Source organism: Hippoglossus stenolepis, chromosome 14 (assembly GCF_022539355.2).
Source record: "Hippoglossus stenolepis isolate QCI-W04-F060 chromosome 14, HSTE1.2, whole genome shotgun sequence".
Lineage (NCBI taxonomy): Eukaryota > Metazoa > Chordata > Actinopteri > Pleuronectiformes > Pleuronectidae > Hippoglossus > Hippoglossus stenolepis.
The window spans coordinates 17,662,405-17,681,395 of NC_061496.1; the positions used below are offsets into that span (position 1 = coordinate 17,662,405).

The following is an 18,991-nucleotide window of genomic DNA, read 5'->3' on the forward strand; positions in this document are numbered from 1 at the left end:
ACCACAAGTCACAGAACACTGTACTTGTTTTTTTTATGACAACACGTCTGTAATGTCTCAGAGAAAACCTCCCAAAGAGTCTGGAGAGTGAAACTTCTCACCTGGACGCAGCAGTGGAGAGACAGATGGGGTCCAGATAGCCCAGCACCGTGTGTGCATGACTTCTTCGTTCTCCGAGTCCGACCCTTGTGGATTTTTTGGGGGGGTGGATACAGAAACTTGTATAAGGGAGTAAAAAAAATATTATAAAGATAAATGCTTCGTTTAGTCCGTAAAATAAGTGTTCATGGCAAACATCACTAATATCGGTATGTCTGTGAATGGCTCACATCAGCCGTTATAATCGGTCGAGCTGTGGGAATCAAAGCAGGTATTCAAAAGCATGTTCATCATGAGGACATGTACACTGTCCCACAGTGTAGATGTCCTCATGATGATGGGTTATAGCTGCAGAGAAACGATCCGTTGAAAACATGAGAGATTAATGACTGATTCTTGTCATTCCTCGCCGAAGATTTGTAACGAGCAACACTGAACCTTGACTTTATCTCTTGAGATACGTGACCACAAATCAGCCCCGAGACCTTGAAAGACTGCAAAACAAGGCTGCAGCTGTGAGACCGCTGATGGGAGTACCGGCTCTTTGAAAACCTATCGCATCACATGTGTCCATTCCTCCATTCCTCTCCGTCTGCAAAAACAACAGATGCCGTTGTACACCACCACCGTGTCCTGCTCGGAGTGATACTGTTACACGCGGCTCTATCATCAGCTCACGTTTTCTTTGACTTCACTCTAGTTCCTCTCCGACAAGAAGGATCCGATTGTTTTATAAAACCACCGTCAGACGACCAATAACAAGTCAACAGTGACATCGAAACACACTCACACACACACACACACACCATGAGAAATACATTGGTTCAACTGTCATATCACTGGTGACTGACTGGGAGATTTTCTACCAAAGGAACAGGGAGCTTCTTTCCTCTCTTACTGAGGCATAGATGAGAATATTAATACCACTCTTATATCTGTCCATTAAATATGAAACTACTTTACCAAACTAACCGATGGATGGATAGGCCGGTATAGAGCAAGCAGTAGCTGTAAAGTAAATGATATAAGTATCAGTAATCTTGACAATAAAGTGAATAACGTGTATATAATGTGTATTTCCCAAAATGTATTTCCTAAAACAGGAGACATTGATCCAAGGGTCTTTTCAAACTGTATTTGAAATGCAATGTAAATACATTAGGTTATGTTTTGTTTTTGCTCTCACCTCAGGATCACTGCTCAGTTCACAGCACTGAAAACTCACCTGTGTCTGAGAATATTTGCTCTGCACCGATAAAGCATTAATTTCATACTCCTCCTTTTCAAGCCTGGGGGGGCTGTTTCACGGCTCATCAGAAAGGTACAGGAAGTAATTTCTATAATCTGCAAACCCTCCTTGATGTGTGTCCTCACACACCTCCTCCTCCTCCTCATTAAACAAAATGAAGTGTGTAAGAGCTTAACCTGCTTCCTGAAGGTGAAAAAAAACCCCATCTCAAACACAACCCACATGTCTAAAATCACCAAGGACACACGATGTTCCTATTTTGGCCGGCGTGTTCCCCAGTTTGTGAAAAAAAAAAGGGGGGAGTGCACACCTCCCATCCTCCGGAGCTGGACCCATTCAGAAGAAAGAGTTGAAAAAAGGACTGACAGCACGGACACACCAACAGACAGTGAAGAATGCCAGTGGTGAACGTCTTCTGCTGCGGAGCCCTGGTGCTCTGCTGGACCTGTGCGGCACTGACAGGTCAGAACCCACGCAGCTCAAACTGTGACTTTATTCATGCGTTGTTTGTGAAATGCATTTACAGCTCATCTTATGGTGCTGCAAGCTTATCAATGAAGCTGTTTGCAAGGAGTTCATATTCTTGTCTTTTGAAGCTTTTTTTCAGTGTCTCATGTAAATTGTTCTTTTTCCCCCAAACCTCATTGGCCTCCACAGTTTCTGATCCCACCCCTCACCATGCACCGTGCTATGTGGATGACACATTCGCAGCGCTGCGTGAAAGTGTGGGGGACGACGGTGAACTCGCAAGCAGCAGTTTTACTCTGTTTGGAGTCTGCGCAGTACCTGACAGTCCGTCGGGATCAGTCTTACTGGAGCTCGCCCAGGAAACGAGCAGAAACCAGAGAAGAGGATTGGAGGTTTTGCATCCAACTGGAGGTGAGAGGTCGTCATTTTAGTTGAAATGTTGTTGTTGTTTTTTAAAATCTCAGGTCATGCATTGTTTTCTCCATCAGTGCTCGTGACTGAGGAAGATGACAGAGGAGCCCTGGAGTTGACCTTTGACCTCCCTCAGTCGCCTCTGCTCAGGCTGAGCCACGTGCTGCTCCTGGCGTTTCAAAGTCCGCCTAAAGGTGAAGACCTGGAAGTGACTTTCTCTAGTCCGTCTTTGCAGCCTCACACGCAGGTAAGAAAAGGTCTGCTGGGAATATTGCACAAAGTACACACTCTGTTCTGTGTTGATGGTTTTAGGTGTAGTAGTAATTCTGCAGTGCAGAATATTGCAGATGGTGTTGTTGATGAGCAGCGCTTGCAAACATTTCCAACCCCAAATGTTTCTGTTTTGGTTTCCAGTCTGTTTGCATTTCAGCAGAAACACAGTACACCCTGTTGACAGGAAACGCATCAGACGCCAGCTCTGGTCAGAAATGGAGGATTTCCGTCGAGGCCAAATCCCCTGATCTGAGTAAGATGCCAGTTTCTTGTGTTTTTTAGTTTTCTCATTTCACGTGAACTCTGCTCACATTTACTCACTCACTCTTGCAGAGCAGAACCTGAAAGACATCCTCATTGGTGAGAAATCAGGAAGTAGTATCAACGTAACTCCACTTCTGCTTTTCTCTGGGGGAACTGAGACAAGGTTGTTTTAGCTTTCGTGTTCCCTGCCAAAGTTTTTAACCACAGTGACGTCAGAGCGGTGCCTCATGAACTTTTGTTTTTGTTTGCTTCGATGTAGTCGTGTTTCAGGATCGACCCCGTCCTCGTCACAGACCTTCTCCTTCCTGTGTGAGCTGAGGCGCTTCCTGTGTGAGGTCCTGCCTCAGAACCACCCTGAGTCCCCTCAGCTCCAGCTGGACTCGCTACAGTCCATGCCCTACCTGTCGCTGGGCTTGTCCTCCAGTGAGACCCTGCTGGCGGGGCTGATCAACTCCTCGTCCACCACCGTCTTCTCCTTCTCTCGATGGGGCTCCATGCTTCAGGTGCATCATGGACAGTTGGCTCTGTCTCCTTCTCTGTTGGAGGAGCTCAGGCAGAGGGTGGAGCAGTTTGGGATGCAGATAATGGAGGTGATAGGGGGAAAGGAGGTGGGTAGCAGGGCCAAAGAGAGGCTGGGGAGGCTCAAAGAACTCAGTGCTTTACCAAAGACAGAACCAGGAGCAGGTGATGTAGTGTCTTATTGTCTTTAGCAGTGTTTCCCCAACTTCCAGTCAGGCCTCTCCTCCCAATCCTGTTAGACGCACTCATTTGACAGTTTTCTCCTCTGCATGTACCAGGAGAGAACCAGTACCGCGCCTTTCTTCTCCTGAAGGCCCTGCAGACGGTGGCCCGTTCCTACGAGCTGCAGATAGGACTGCGGACCACCAGAGCCGGCTCCACTAACCCGGCGAGGGGCAACGTCTGCGGCCTGAGGAGTCTCACCGTCTCCCTCGAAAAGCATCTTGTGGGGCCCAACACGGCCGTCATCAACAACTGCCGAGGCTCGTGCGCGTTCCCCATGTTAAACACCAACAACCACGCCGTCCTGCTCAACTCCCACATCGAGAGCGGGAACGTGGACGAGCGCGCCCCGTGCTGCGTGCCCGTGGCCTACGAGGCCCTGGAGGTGGTGGACTTGAATGAACACGGTACTTATCTCTCCGTTAAACCAGATGTCGTGGCGAGGGAGTGTGGATGCCGCTGAAGCTGTGTTCAAGACACCAGAGAGATTTCACTTGTTTCATCGTCACTGTAGCTTGTTAGATGAAGCAAGTGTTTTGTCATGCGCACAGTATTAATACACACATATTTATTCGGGGAGGTCTTTTTCATAGGTTGGAGTAAATGCACACAACAAAATGTTCCACTCATTCACAAATGTATTGAAAACAAAAATATACATGTTAACAGATATTTGATGTTATAATTCAAGTATCAGTATTATCATCACTGTTTGTACATCTATCTGAGATGTTCTCTGGATAATAAAAATACTTTTTTTTTTATCAAATTAAAATGCACATTTAGTTTTTTAATTAAGATTGCCATCATCTTTGAAAATATGTCCAATATTATTCAAAAAGGGTTTTGAAATATTGATTTAACATGATAAATATTTCTGAATAAAATCTTTTATTCTCTAACATACAAAGATATTTAAATGTAATAGTTTTTTATTATTAAATTCAAAGTACAAGACTGTGTTCTCTTCTTTCAGCAGCTCTACATCCTTTATTCTTTCGTTTTGGGTTTCAGGATCGCTTTGTTGCCGATCGGCTTCTTTCTTCTTCTTATCACTCCCACTTCTTCTGATCCCCACCACCACATGACACTGTCCCATATGTTGATCTGGAGGAAGACAGCAGCAGATAACACACATATAAGGGGGCTGCTGTGGCTGAGGGGTAGATGGCTGTGGCTCCAACCAGAAGGTTGGCAGCTCGAATCCAAGCAAATAGTGAAGTGTCCTTGGGCAAGATGCTAAACCCCGAATGGCCCCTCATAGAGGTTGAATGCACTAATAGGAAGTCGCTTTGGATAAAAGCATCAGCTAAATGACATGTGATGTAATATACAACCACATAAAATGTCTTTATAAATCCACTTATTTATTATGTTGTGCCTACAAGGGTCCGATTTTACAGGTTTAACTTTTATGCCGTAGTGTTGTTGTACTTAATGGGAAATCCGCGCTAAGTGTGAATGATTATGTGGTTTGTCCTACTCGACTTTTCAGGTTTAATTTGTGAAATCCGTCAGACATTTAACTGAACACAGACACATCCTGTAACTGCTCCACAGGCCAACTTTCATTTCCATAGAAAGAGTCACCGGGAATACGCTGTTAAAGTCATCATACAATCATCATACAGCGCACTGGCAGCTCTGCTCAGGTAAAGACAGTATTTCATGTTTCACACTGTTCAGCCTGATGCTCACATGGTACAATCGGCCTGCACTTTTATCAGCCGAGTAAAAGTATTCATTCAAGCATTTAAAAGTTCAAATTGGCAGTAAAGTACTGGCTGTTCTTTGTTTATACCAATAAAAAAAATCACATAAGTTAATATGGACATTAGCATTAGTGAGTGAATAGTTTTTAAACCATTTTTGCTTTTTGCTACATACATATCTACTGAGCTGATGAGCCAAATTATTTCATATTTCAGAATTCTACTAATACTATTATTTAATATATATATATATATATATATATATTATCTTCAAACTGCTTATAGAAACACAAATGAGGGCATATTCTGTGTTTACTGCTCTGGATGAGTAAAATAAAGCTCCTCAAACACCTCAATCCAATGATTGCTATGAGTCTGAACAGAACAAGTGTGACTTTGAGAGATCGTGGATAATAACAGTGGACAGTACCTGAGTTATTGAACCATCCTGCAGACTTTCAATGAAAGACCTAATCCCTGTGTCCTCAACAAAAGAGTCCAAAGCATCTACAACCCAAAACAAAACAGAAGACACTGAGGACCAAATGGAAGAGAATGAATTTAGGATACACAGAAGCTATCAGTCTAAACGTATGGAATTGAAAATGCTCAAATAAAACACTTAAGGAAAGGAAGGCAATGCAGTACATTGATTACCATGCATGCAGTATGTTGTTGATAACAGTACTCACCGTGCACTTCACTCACCCCTGAGGTCACCAGCAGTACGACCAGGGCCAACACCAAGCAACGGTTCATAGTGAGTCCCTTCCATGGATTTGGAACATCGCTCAGATTTTCGATGGACAGAATCCGCTCATAAGACACTTTATAAAAAACCCAAACAAGTCAGATCCGTGCACACGAGTTGCTGTAAAGTTCAGTTTGTTGTTTGAAGTGGACTCATTTCTTACTTGTGATGTTTTCAAATGATCCAACTCACTCCTTTAGGTTAAGGTTTAGAAATTGCATCCAAAATAAAACTGTAAATGAAGAGGGAGAACTGCTTAGGGATAATTCAAAATCACAGCTTTTTTTGTTCATGCACTTGCAATGCAACGTGCACAGTCTTTCTAGCTGTACTCTGTGTCATTGACTCGCATATGGCAGCTTAAAATAGGCACCTGCAGCCAGTTGAACGAGGCAAACAACATTTGAGGGTTTAATTATTTATAAACATCTACAGAGTGAGAAACAAACGTACCTGATTGGACCGTTCAGTTGTGTCTCACTCCTGAAATGAAGTCCCGGTCGTGTTGATGGTGATTTCTGAGCTGCAGGCACCGGAGTCAGTGTTATACACACCCTGCACCATGTTCCCTCGCTCCTTGATTGACAGGCACAGATGAGGGTTGTTGAAAAAAGGAAAATGACATTGGTAGTTTGTGCTGATTCTGTTGATACTGAAGTCTTAGTACAGTATCTGACGCCAAGAAATATCAGATGCCAGGAGGAAATTAAACCTGTGACTAATTTACTATTAAACTTGCCCGGTTAGAAAGTAAAAGAAAGTATTTACACTTGTTAGCAGTTGAAGGTAAAGACTGCATTTTAACTCACAGATATTTTTCATATTCGCTTGTTGTGTTTTTTTTTTTATGGTGGAAAGTAACTTAGTAGAGTATATTTACCTCCGGCAAGGAGTTTATGATTTCCTTGGTAATATTTTATGGATCTTGATGGGAAAATCTGGCATGTTGAGGGGACTGACATTTATGAGTGCGTGTGGTGCACATCTAAATGAAGATCCAGATCCAGTGAATTTAAATGTGCTTTCATGAGGGGAGTGTTGGGCATTAGTGGAGGTACGTGCTCTACTGAGTCCCCTTCTAGTTGTACTTGTGGTGGAAAGTAACCAAGTACAGTACATACACACATATTTCAGGTATCTTCCAGGTACTGCACCAGATTTTAGAATAGAATGACTGTCCTTGAAGCTCAAGTTACTAATTTACAATGATTTGCAGACAAAATATTATGACTATCTGATAAAAGTGGTGATAAAATATGATGAGAAGCACCACGTCCAGCAGCTAGAACAGCTGCTTACATCAGTAATAATAAGAGGGGTAGTGCAGTTTTTATATTTTTGATCCTAATTTCAGTGTATTTTTCTGTCCAAGCTTTTACTGTTTTACTGTTATTTGCATGTGTGTATATATATATATATATTGTGTATAAATACGTTATAGTCTTATTCGTGTGCTTTAGGCATGTGCATGTAAAGATCTCTTGGATCTCTATCACACGCACAGTTTTCTAAAAGGTGCACAAAAGTACACCGTGTCGATATCCGTCTCAGTCCTTTGTACCTGTGCTGGCTCGTGACGCTGCGGCTCCTGTGACAGCAGCGCGTCAGGACGGACGCGTCCCTCCCATGACGAATACCGCAGCCTGCGGACCCGCTCGCCCGCAGTAGGAGACGAGGAGAGGGCAGAGCGAGCAGCTGGTGCGGACGCTGGCCGGATGGTTAAATCTAACCTTCAGACGATTTTGAATAGTCATTGTTTTGTTAGAGAAAAAGAGAGAAACTTAACCGAGATGCCTGTCATCGAGCAGTCCAGTAATAAAACTGAAAGCGAGAGGTATGTGATGTCGCTGTCGGTGTGGATTGGGCGCTAGCTAAGCTAAGCTAAGTTTAAAAACCGCGGCCTAGTTTAGAGATGCGGTGTATTTCCTGGAGCGGCGATCTCTGTGCCCCATATTTTTTTGTTTACATAACAGAGCTATTTCCCCCCAGTTTGTGTTTTAAACCACATGGTCAGATTCTTGTGTTCACTAGCTTTTGGACACAGGTTTTCCAAAAGGACCATACACGAGTGAGCTTTATCTCGTCTGTACAGCATTTAGTGAAAACTGGTATCCAGCAAGTAGACAAACTCATAGTTAGCGCTGCTGCTGATATCCAGCTCTAGCTAGCGAAGCTAATGCTAACGCCGCAGAAATGTAGTAGTAAAACCCAGAGGAGTTTGCTGGTCAGCTAACGTCAAACTGTCGAGATAGTTAACGATAACGACATTTAATCTAGTCCATGTCATTTTTAATAGCACAACGCGTATTAAGACTGAGTAACTCTGTGTTTAAACGAGTTATTTATCGTGTGTTTGCTTTGCTTTCACGCTAATGTCAACCTAGATGAATTGCTAATTGTTCCAGCTAACGCTACATTACCAGTATAACAAGTGTTTACATATATCAGGGGTTGAAGTGGAAATATTACATCCAGAGTGTGATCACGTTTTCTACTTTGACCTTTACTGTGATCTTGTAAGAATACACGGGCCAGTCAATATATTTATATAAGGGTTATGTAAAATGTGCCTGTAGCTGACGAACCTAGTGGAATAATGGCTGAATTGACCAATAGGGGTTTCATCGCTTGTTTTTTCCCCATTTTGATTCAGAGGTGAACAAACAGCGAGACATCCAGTAACCTCCCGTTAGAGATCACATGGAACCTTTGTTTTTGAACGGATCAGTCATCAACCATCATCATAACACAACCTCTGCTGTGGGCTTTATTCAGACCCAGTGTTGTGTTAACTATTGTTGGGTTATAAGTCAGCCAGTGCACCGGGGACGTGTTGTACTCGTTCACTTCCTACTGTGTTTGCCAATTGACTGGAGTTTGAATCCTGGAAATGTGTCTGACGGATTGAAACAAGTGAGCGATGGATCAAGGTGTGTTTTTGCACCTTGGTCGTGTCATGACAGGATTTTGCCCGAGGCTTCTTCTGGTTCTATATCACTGTGAAAGACTCATAGGAAATTTCCACTGCACTGCGAAGGAGGGGGTGGTATAATGGGGATGCTTGAGTCCAGAGATGACATATAAACACACTCAGAATCTACTCCTTATTCTACACAATCACTCAAATAATACATTATCTATTACTCCCAGCCTTTTTTTTCCCTGTTTCCCTCGCGACTTTTAGCATTTATGTGAACAGCATCGAAGCTGTTATGTAATAATCCAGTGATCCAGGTCGTTGAAGATTATAAAATATGTAGTTCTCTCTTTCACCAGTAGCTTTTCTTCGACACAGGCAGGTGCCTTTTTTAACCCAGTGGCTCGCAGCTACTGATCCTGTTATATATTTTGACGTGAGGCTGGTACAGCAGCGTGTCGTCCGTCTGACACACCGACACTTCCCTGTAACAATACTTACACGACAACCTCCTAGAGATGAGCGTTCCTTTTTGTGATATTAATGCATGGCAACGGTGCTCTTACGCAAGCAGAGGCTCCAGAGAATCGTTCCTCATGTGACCAGAGCAGCTGTCTTTACCAGAGCGACAGGGGCTGCGAGTGTGTGTGTTGCCGCCTGCAGTGAACATGAGGATTTCAAAGGTTGCTGAATGGTGCAAATCGATTTGAACCCCCTGTGCTTTAGTTTACATGTTAGGAAAAAAAGAGGCATTGGAGGTTTTGTGTTCAGATGCTAACTGGCTGTTTTACATGATCTGATAATGGGATTTAGGCAGAAGCTGTGTGCGCAATCTCCATTAGTTTGCATGATCAGGTAGTAGGTTAGATACCACAGATTGACTTGGTTAGACTGAGCCATTGACCACAGTTCTCATTTGGGTTTCACACATCTGCTCCACATATAGCACAACAGTGGCATTTGCGTAAGGGAGCATCTGTGTGTGTGAGAGCATTCTTGCGTTGCTGCAACAGTGCAGCTGCAGCAGCTAATGGGTTTGTTCCAGACCAGGACTCTGAAAATAGGCCCCCTCTCGACACTGCAAATGCAGCTACACACACGGACTGCACAGGCAAGCTAAGACAATTCTGTCGAGCATTTGGATTAATAGCTGATCTCTCTGGGTGAAATGGTGTTTGTCCCTGTCTGTTGTAAACTGGAGCAATGCGGTTAGTGTTGGATGAAAGTAGGCTAGACAAACAGAGCCTGTTAATCTGGTCGTCTTCCCCTCAGAATCACGTGACTGGATTAAAATATTGATCTGAGAAACCGAGGCACACAGCTCTGTTCATCTTAAGAAGTGATGTGTGACTCTTCTATATGAACAATGAATCAGGGAACGTGACAAGGATGATGTGGAAGAGAATCCTTCACTGCTGTGGTAGCACAACCATTCTTGCATCATGCTTGTTAATTAAATGTGCAGAGGTCAAATGTTCCTTATCAATAAACTCATATAAATATCTGTGTCCGACTCAGGGACAGTTACTGATTGAACTATGCCCCCAGCTTTCTATTATGTGTTGAAAAACTCACCCAGGTTTAGCAAATGTTTTACCATGTCTTAGTTGAATCATTCAACACTGAATTTGTTCCAAGCCTGATGTTCATATTTAGAGTTTAGTTTGGGTTTGTAAGTAGAACCTCCAGTGAATATTCCTCTTTAAATGGCTCCATCTGCATTTGTTTCTCCCCCCAGTATCTCCAGTCCCAGGAGGTGCTCTCACTGTTGCAGTAACCCGTGTCCAGGGCCTCTGTGGTGCTCCTGATGCCCCTCTCCCACCCCTGAAGATCCCAGGTGGGCGAGGGAATGACCAGCGGGATCGCAATCTTTCAGCTAAGCTATTCTATTCCGTAAGTTTAACCTCATGTTGATGTCTCTTCTTGCACACAGGATGTTTATATTTTGGGGTAGGGAGGGTGGGCCTGCCTCGTGCTTACAGGGCAGTTAGACAAGTCTATCTAGCAGCAGAGATGCAAACACAAAGGTGGTTGTTTGCAATTCAGCTCTTTGGAATCGTGTCTCTCTTTACCCTCAGTGAACCTCACGATGTCATTGTTTTGTTAAGATGCTGTGGCTTTGTTTTTGTAATATTTGAATGTATCTCAAAGGCTACACAAATAATTTGTTGCTAAATAAAACATGTGTGATAATAATCAGGATATTGCAGATGAGGTCAGGATCTTTGGATGGAGAAACGTAGTGTGCTGAGTGTGTTTACTGCAAAACCAGCCGTTGTGTTTTGTGCCCCTGAGCTAGAGCTCGTTTTCTATTTCAGGGCACAAACTGTCAGTGGTGATGAACTTGTTACACCTGCTTTTTTATACTGACACACTTTACATGTTCAGTCATTTTTTCACAGTTGTATTTACTGTCAAATAACCTGTGTGAAATTAAAGGCACAACATCACATTCTTATCATAATTGAACGCACTTTTCCCTCCGCTCTCCTTTAGGATGCTCGGTTACTGGTTCTGGAAGAGCCCCCCCCTGCCAACGGCAGAGTGCGCTTCTTGCTCTTCGAGCCACGTCGCTCGGAAGGGAAGCTCTGTGTCTGGAGGGCGGCGCTGAAAGGAGGGAACCTTTACGTTGAAATCCCCCCTGGAGCTTTGCCCGAGGGCAGCAAAGACAGGTCAGTCAGCAAAACATTAAATTTTTACGGTCAAAAGGACAATCTATCTTTTTCTTTGTGTCTGATTGATGTGAAAATAAAAGGTAAAAAAGATTCTCTGTTATGAAGTCTCAGACATTGTTCATAGAAATGTACTTTGACCATCGTGAATATTTATTTTCTTGAATAGATTTTATCTATAAAATATTAACACTTTTGTTTGCTCTGACTTTTCACAGTTTCGCCCTCCTGCTGGAATTTGCAGAAGAGCAGCTGCAGGTTGATTACGTCTTCATCTGCTTTCACAAGAGCCGTGATGATAGAGGTACGACTTTTATTTGGTCTGCGTTTACTCATTATTCTCACTATTTAAGAAACATACTAATATAGTTTTGACAGGAATATCTGATTAAATTATAAATGAGTCACCACACATGTTTTATGTATTTAAATGGAATCACATCATCTTAGAGATTTACACGTGTTTCCGTCTGGTCCCTCCTCAGCCTCCCTCCTACGTACATTCAGTTTCCTGGGCTTTGAGATTGTGAGACCGGGTCATCCCCTCGTCCCCCCCCGCCCTGACGCTTTCTTCATGGCTTACAGCATCGAACGAGACTCCTCCGATGATGACTAGAAAACGCTGAGCAGTTACAAACGTTTGTTGTACTTCTTTTGGTCCATACCCACAAATCTATCATTTTTTGGGAGATGAAAATATTATTCAAGTTCAGTATGGTTGAGGTTTCCTGCTCCTTTTGTGTTCGTTTGACCTATACCTCCCACGTGCTGTGTTTCAATGATTTTGCACTAGGGTAAGATGTTAATATACCAGGAATGTAAAGCAAGCGCCCACATAATATCAGGGCATTGTGTCCTCACCACTGTATGACCCTTTGTGATGTGTAGTTCTCATTCCCCTTCAGCACCCCACCCCCCTCCTCAGAATAAACCCTGATTGTCTTCACAGTGTAATATTTATGATAAATTCATCTTACTCATGTAAGTAGATATGTCTTCATAGTAAGTATCAGTTGATTCTCCAGTTTGTATTGATTTTTTTTTAAATGTGTGCATGATTTTCATTTGTGATTTTACTTCACTTGATAGGAATCTGCATGTTGTAACTGTACTAAATAAAAGTGCTCACGTAGACAGTGGCATCTGTGGTCCCGTGAGGTCATGCAGACGTGAAACATGTGAGAGCTCTGTGTTTTGAAATGACAACATCACACCGTGTTCGACCACATCTAAAGGAAGAAGGGTTAACGCCTTTCACCAATCATCATATTTAACAACTGATCCATTCTGCTGTTGGTAAAGGATTTTCCGATGCTGGTAGTTTGTGTGACGATCTTCTCTTTTGAAGCTTACTAAGGTTCTAAAATGTCACATTGCTGTAATCATCTTATTGAGTTATGGAACAAAAGTGTGGACAAACAAAAGAACCGTATAGCAAGACTTTCAAAAGGCAAGTTTATCAAAGCCCTTAAGTATTATTTATAAAACTGCCATAACAATTCTTTTGAGGGGTTTGGGACAATACAATCTCTATATTGGTAAAGCACTTCTCAAGAGAAAGTGCTCCACAAATGAAAAACACAAGTAAAAGTATAAAAACAGGAAATAAAAGTATCAAATCACTAAATGTGTAAACATGACACTAGAGTTAGGTCAAATCAGGGAATGCAGTATCACAGAAGTACGTGTTAAGCTTTGATTTAAAAATGCCTGTACATGTATATATCCTCTGGCAGTGTTTAACAGTCACAATCAAAATTAAATCATCTTAAGGTTTTATTTTTCAAGAGTCCTTAATTTCCAGTCTGTGCAAACAGCACATACAAAAAAGAGAAATGCACAATTATCTTGTGAAATAACCGAAACTGAACTGACTGAAAGCAGAGAAAGAAAATACTTCTTCAGGGTATTTAATTATTCATATTACAGCCCAAGCTAAAAAAGGGGTGTTCATACCTCCATTGAAGCTAATACCCTATCTCTTGATCACGCCCATTTACTTCTTGAGAAATCTTGCTGACAGACAGAAAAACAAACAGAATGAAAACATAACCTCCTTGGTGGAGGTAAACATTCAAAGTGAAACACTTTTCACATGAAGATCGATACTGAAAGGAGCATGGAAGGAATTGGCTTTTCCTTTAACTCTATTATAATAATAATAATAATAATAATACCCAGGAGAGATTCAAGGAACCATCTCATTTCAACATGGACTGCCTGTACATGTCAGTCCATTGTCAAAGTAAGCCCCAGCTGACTGGTCACACTCACAACTGTCTCAGGGTCTGTGAATGACAGGTACTGCAGACACATGCACTCCTCCCAGTCCTGCGCGGACTGATCCTGGATCAGCCCTCTCTCCGCCAGCTTCATCACCAGCAGCGCCCGTTTGATCGTCAGCCAGTTGTGTACAGTTGCTGCTGTGGTGGGGCCGCTGGGATTGAGGAGTGCGACATGGGGCCCCCAGAGGAGCACCTGAAGCAGGGCCACCATGTCGGCTATCTGAGGCCCGCTGCTCCCATTCTGGAGCAGAGAGGACAGGTGAAGAAGAGCCCGTCTGTATGAGGACGTGGAAAGGCTTGATGCTGAGCTCTCTTGTGAGGACAAGCAGAACTGCAACAGGGCACCAATCTGTGAGTTTATGGAGGAAAGGGGGTGAGACCCAGACTGCGGGTTTAACACCACACGAGGGGAACCTTGTCTCCTCCATAACATCTGGATCTTGCCCTTTTTCTCCGGGGTTTCCCACTCCCTCTCTTCTTTCAACCTGCTGGTCTTCAAACTTCTCTTCGCTTCAGAAGAATCATCAAGCTTGTTTTCTCTCTCGTCCCTCGCCCCGCAGGGCCACACCAGAAAGATCTCCTGGGGTCTGAGCTCTGCTGCCATGGCCCCGATGTTGTAGAGATGCTGTGCACCTGTTATTATCTGCAGCAACAGGACACACACCTGTCTGTCATAAAGCAAACTCTCTGCGCTCTGCAGGCAGCGGGTCTCCTGGACGAAGTCCTCCAGAGTGACGTGTGGCAGGTCCCTCTCAACGCTCACTGCGTGTCCTCTCTGCAGGAAAGACTGAACTGAGCTCACATTAGTCATTAAGGGATCTGTGGAATACTCAGTGCTGCCTCCACCTGGTGTTTCAGCAGCAGTGAATTCTGATATAGAAGGAGTGGAGGGATCTTGAGGTTGTAAGGTGCTGGAGTCGTTCTTCAGGATGCTGCTGGGTGTGAAATGAGCGACCACACTCTGCACGTTGACATGTGACAGTTGGTGTTGGGTGGGTGCTTCATGTGCGTGTTTGTGCACCTGCGGAGAAGGAGAGAAAACTCATGAAACCAAAGTTATAACCAGGAAATTCTTGCACTGCATAAATATTTAGTGTGTGATATAGAAAAGAGATATGAGCTGTTGCAGTTGAGACTATTGATGACAGTTAGAGGAAGTGTTCTAGCACCGCAAGTCATTTGCCAGTGGTGATAAAGATCAGGTTGCTGTGAGCAACATGCAAACCACTTATACAAATCCAAGACTATCATAACTGCAAGACATAATTTCAGAGTACGTGCAAAAACTCAACACAGAAAAAGAAATTTTGCAGAGTATATGAAAGTGAAACAAATAGCTGATACCTTTAAACCGAGCACCCTCCCTGGGAACCTGGGGCTGTGCAGTCTGTAGTAAACACACTCTCCTATCTGCTTTGGCCGGCTGTCCTCAGTAAGCAGGAAATCCTGAGGCTGGTATGAGCTGGCGTCCTTCTCTGCGGCCTCTCCTCGCTGCAGGATCCCGGCCTCTACACTCTGCGCCATGCTTCTCAGAAAGAGTAGATGGCGATGCAGGATCCCCTGAGAAACAACCCTCTGGTCGTCCAGGCTGCTGAAGAGGTTTGGCAGATGTTCGTCCGGGGTGTCAAAGGACAGCTGGGAGAAGGAGAGCAAAGGAACCACGCTCCTTCTGACTTTAGTGACCTCTTCTATCTCCTGATGGAAGTAGTGGTGAGGTGCGGGAGCCAGCATGTACAAGGGGTTGTCAAAGTTTTGAGGGTGTCTTTGCAGGGGAGACAAGGGAGACCAGGGACACAGCGGGGTCGCGTTGGTTCCAGGGAGGGAGAGGGTGCGATTTAACTTCTTCCTTGGAACAGGCGGGGGGTTGACGTCTGAGAAAAATCTCTCCTCGTGTCGAAAGGGATCTGAGAAGAGAGAGAGAGAGATTTCAGACGTGAACAGTGAGCAACAGAGATGGCATTTCGGACACAGTATTTGGAGAACTAGTGCAGTGCCCGTTCTAAACCTGCCTGTTTGGACAAACAGTTCAGTCACTGTTTGTTATTGTCATTGTCATTGTTTGTGTGCAGGGCTTTCTATAAACAGCCTATGGTGCAGAGTGAAGGTAGAAAACTTTGTGTTCATCCTACCTGGTTTATCTGCAGAGAAGATTTATCAGTCAATATATTTCATAAGATGAAAATGAATTTTCCTTTATTACTGTTCGTGTGTGTGATATATGTATAAGTTTGAATGATTTACTTAACTGCTGTTATTTTTTCATACACTACATGTCGGCTTTTGCAGAGGTCTGTTAACCAACACAATGTTGCTTATTCACACCTGATGTTTACAGGTACCAGTCAATCATCAGTGTCTCGGCTTCAGCTCTTGCAGAATTCTGCTGCTCGCATTTCAACACCGAGTGGATCACGCCAATTCTCCCCTCTCTTCATTGGCTGACAGTTCAACGTTGGATTGATTTTAACATTTTTAAAATAACTTTTAATGCTCAGCCCAGTCTGGCCCTCGGTTACATTATGGAGCTACTAACTCCTGATGCTCCAATTCATAATCTGAGATCTTCCAACCAAGACTTGATAGTAAGTCAAGGCTGCTAATTCAAGGTGACCAGGCTTTTGACATTAGGACACCGACACCGCTGGAGTTAGAGATTAGACTTGTCAGCACTTGTAGGAACGCCTTTTATTGACGGATGTTTTTTGTTTTAAATATTTTCCTTTCCTTAATGTTATATTTCTTATTCTTGTTTTGTTCTGTGTTGTTTTATTCCCATGTATTTTTGCAACCTTCTTTAAATAAGGGATTAAGTTTTTAAACTATCATTATAAACAAGGGTCTGCATAGACAGTGGAGTTACACATATACGGTGCAAATCATGGCAACCTCTCAGTATCACATGCATTTTATTGAAAGTCAGAGTTTCCAGATGGGTACTTCCTCTCTTTCAGTTCTCACATGCAGCCTGTATGATGAACTGAGAGGGCGAAACCACACACAAGGGCGACACGCATTCTGTTCCCATCACCCTTGGTTGTATAAGTAGATTCTTCCCAGACCTTGAGAACCAAACAACAGCAGGGGATGCACTAAGTTATCTGACCCTACCTGATTAGGTTTTACAGTTGCATTTACTACATATGATTATTTTTGCGCACTTAAACTCCACTGTATCGTACCGTAGCGCTGGTGTATGGGGCACTGATCTGCATGACAATCCGTGGGCTCAGAGAAGACGTCGTCGTAGGCGTAGTTCTGATGCTGGAGTCCCACGGGGCTGAGGAGGAAAGAGTCCGCGCTGGAGCGACTACGACTCCTGTGGAAGGAACAGCACAGAATAAAAAAAAAAAACTTTAAACTTCTATCATGAATATAAACCCTTTGCATAAGCAGAATGCAACTGTTCGCATGTCAAAAACTTTGTATCTGCATCAAGAATAACAAAGAATGTTCTGTGTGTGGTGCATCCACTTCATCAAATGAGCTGAAATCAACCTGTATCCCAGACATTTTAAATAGGAATATGTGATCAGGATTAACCACAATGTAAAGCCAATGCAAACACAATATTGGTCCTACCTGTGCTGTTTGACCGGCAGAGCTGGTGGCAGCTCCTCCGCTCTGCCCCCTGAACTATACGCCATCTGGACCCTACAGAGTTACAACAGCTTCAACCTCCACGTCCTCTGTCACTGAGCACTGTTCATGTGAAGCTCACAGGTGGCTAACTCACTTCTCACTCAGACTTCCTGTCTATCTCGGTTACTCCCTCTCCCTCCGTGTCGTTGCATGTTTTTAACTCAACTTATTTAAACAAGTCTGCTCTGCTGCTCTGCTAATTTTATTTGGCTCTAATCTTTTTTTTGGGGTCTGAGCTTGAGGTTGGCACCGGAAAACTGAAGTGTCTGTTCTCAGGGCAAAACTTGTGTGTAGCTAACCTCAACTTGACAGAACAGGGCAGAGCAGCAGAGACACTTCATGTTGCAATCTTTTAACCCTCTCTCTCTCTCTCTCTCTCTCTCTGTCGCTGTCGATGTGCTTTTCGCCCTGGGAAACCTCAAGATGAACTTCTCTATCCTTGATGATGCAGTTTGAGCCTTTACATTTGCAGCAGCTTCTCCGGGGCTCACTGCTTCAACCCAGTAGCTTTAGCTTTCACTGACTGTAGTGGAAAGGTGAAACATTCAAGCAGAAAAACACAGAGGTTGAGTTTTATTTTGTCCATATCTACGGTATTGCTCAACTAAGATGTTTTGGACAAATAACTTCCTTGAGTGAAATATAGTAAATATAGCATGACCTATATAAACATGCAAAGAATAGTTCTTAGCTGTCAAATTTGAACAAATGTTTCCAAATTATTTACCATCAGAAATAAGGTTTGCCATAAAAATATCATGGATTGTTCCATAAACTCTTTGTAAATAAAATGAACGACCACTACCTTCATTGAATTGTTGGTGTTTTATTCAAATTTATGGCATCTGTGGTCTCCCTGGGTCAAATTTGAAATAAGGCAATGGGTCACACTGTTGTGCTTTCCAGCAGAGATTCATTTAGTCGATCTTGACCCTGGAAAACAAAGGTGTAACTTAGTAGAGCACATATCTCCGCCGCAGCCCAAAAGCCCCTTTTCTAGCTGCACCAAGTTTCACATACTCATCAGTTCCTTAAATATGTCTGATTTCTTTTCATCAGCCCACAAAGGATTCTCTAGGATACGTTGAAAAACTTCCTCTCTCACAATGTTAAAGAAAGTGAAAAAGAATCCTGCATCCGCCCCCTCATCCGGATCCACACCGAAAGTTTTAAGTTTTTCTCAGAACTATACCACAACCCTCCACCACGTATTGAGGAAATCCTTCCAGTAGTTTGTGTGCAATCTTGCAGACAGGGGTAAAAATATCACCTCCTTGGTTGAGGTAATTGTGCTTCCCTTAAACCATTTGAAGAGGTTTCAAAACAATATCCTGACTAAACCTGACGTTTACTAGTCTAGTTTAGGACTAGAATAAAATTTCTAATAACATCTTTTTTATAACATTTTCTTGTTTGTTTATAAGTACGATTTATGAAGAACCGAACCGAATAATTCATGGGTCTTGATTAAATAAAAGGTGACATGTTTAGGGGAATGATATTTGTGTGT

At 43.2% G+C, this 18,991-nt stretch overlaps 3 protein-coding genes across 4 annotated transcripts; 2 read left to right on the forward strand and 1 right to left on the reverse strand.

Annotated features, from left to right (window-relative positions):
- Positions 1–1,696: 1,696 nt before the first annotated feature.
- amh (anti-Mullerian hormone) lies at positions 1,697–4,460 on the forward strand. 2 transcript variants are annotated; one of them, XM_047343161.1, is made up of 7 exons: positions 1,697–1,810; positions 2,006–2,227; positions 2,305–2,474; positions 2,642–2,753; positions 2,834–2,927; positions 3,024–3,448; positions 3,562–4,460. In XM_047343161.1, exons 1-7 carry the CDS (start codon positions 1,744–1,746, stop codon positions 3,966–3,968), a joined length of 1,497 nt encoding a protein of 498 aa, XP_047199117.1. In that variant the 5' UTR covers positions 1,697–1,743; the 3' UTR covers positions 3,969–4,460. The 2 variants fall into 2 exon arrangements, with proteins under 2 accessions (XP_047199117.1, XP_047199116.1); XM_047343160.1 differs by lacking the exon at positions 1,697–1,810 and having other exon boundaries at positions 1,888–2,227.
- Positions 4,461–7,528: 3,068 nt separating this feature from the next.
- Positions 7,529–12,732, forward strand: oaz1a (ornithine decarboxylase antizyme 1a). The gene is given in 6 exon segments (XM_047343022.1): positions 7,529–7,802; positions 10,624–10,690; positions 10,692–10,778; positions 11,382–11,557; positions 11,776–11,861; positions 12,043–12,732. Coding segments are annotated over 6 exon segments (666 nt in total). The 5' UTR covers positions 7,529–7,683; the 3' UTR covers positions 12,174–12,732.
- A 263-nt stretch (positions 12,733–12,995) lies between these two features.
- Positions 12,996–17,768, reverse strand: peak3 (PEAK family member 3). Its single transcript, XM_047343021.1, has 4 exons — positions 17,422–17,768; positions 17,022–17,158; positions 15,187–15,746; positions 12,996–14,863 (listed from the first exon to the last, which is right to left on the reverse strand). The coding sequence occupies exons 1-4, from the start codon at positions 17,484–17,486 to the stop codon at positions 13,787–13,789; spliced, it is 1,839 nt and encodes a 612-aa protein (XP_047198977.1). The 5' UTR covers positions 17,487–17,768; the 3' UTR covers positions 12,996–13,786.
- Positions 17,769–18,991: the final 1,223 nt, after the last annotated feature.

Coding starts and splice junctions, on each gene's coding strand:
- amh (XM_047343160.1), top strand. CDS start 1,903: ATGAAGCTGTTTGCAAGGAGTTCATATTCTTGTCTTTTGAAGCTTTTT. Junction 2,228..2,304: donor GGTTTTGCATCCAACTGGAG/GTGAGAGGTCGT, acceptor TTTCTCCATCAG/TGCTCGTGACTGAGGAAGAT. Junction 3,449..3,561: donor AAAGACAGAACCAGGAGCAG/GTGATGTAGTGT, acceptor TGCATGTACCAG/GAGAGAACCAGTACCGCGCC.
- peak3 (XM_047343021.1), bottom strand. CDS start 17,486: ATGGCGTATAGTTCAGGGGGCAGAGCGGAGGAGCTGCCACCAGCTCTG. Junction 17,159..17,421: donor CTGCCGGTCAAACAGCACAG/GTAGGACCAATA, acceptor TTCCTTCCACAG/GAGTCGTAGTCGCTCCAGCG. Junction 15,747..17,021: donor CCCCATACACCAGCGCTACG/GTACGATACAGT, acceptor CTCTCTTCTCAG/ATCCCTTTCGACACGAGGAG.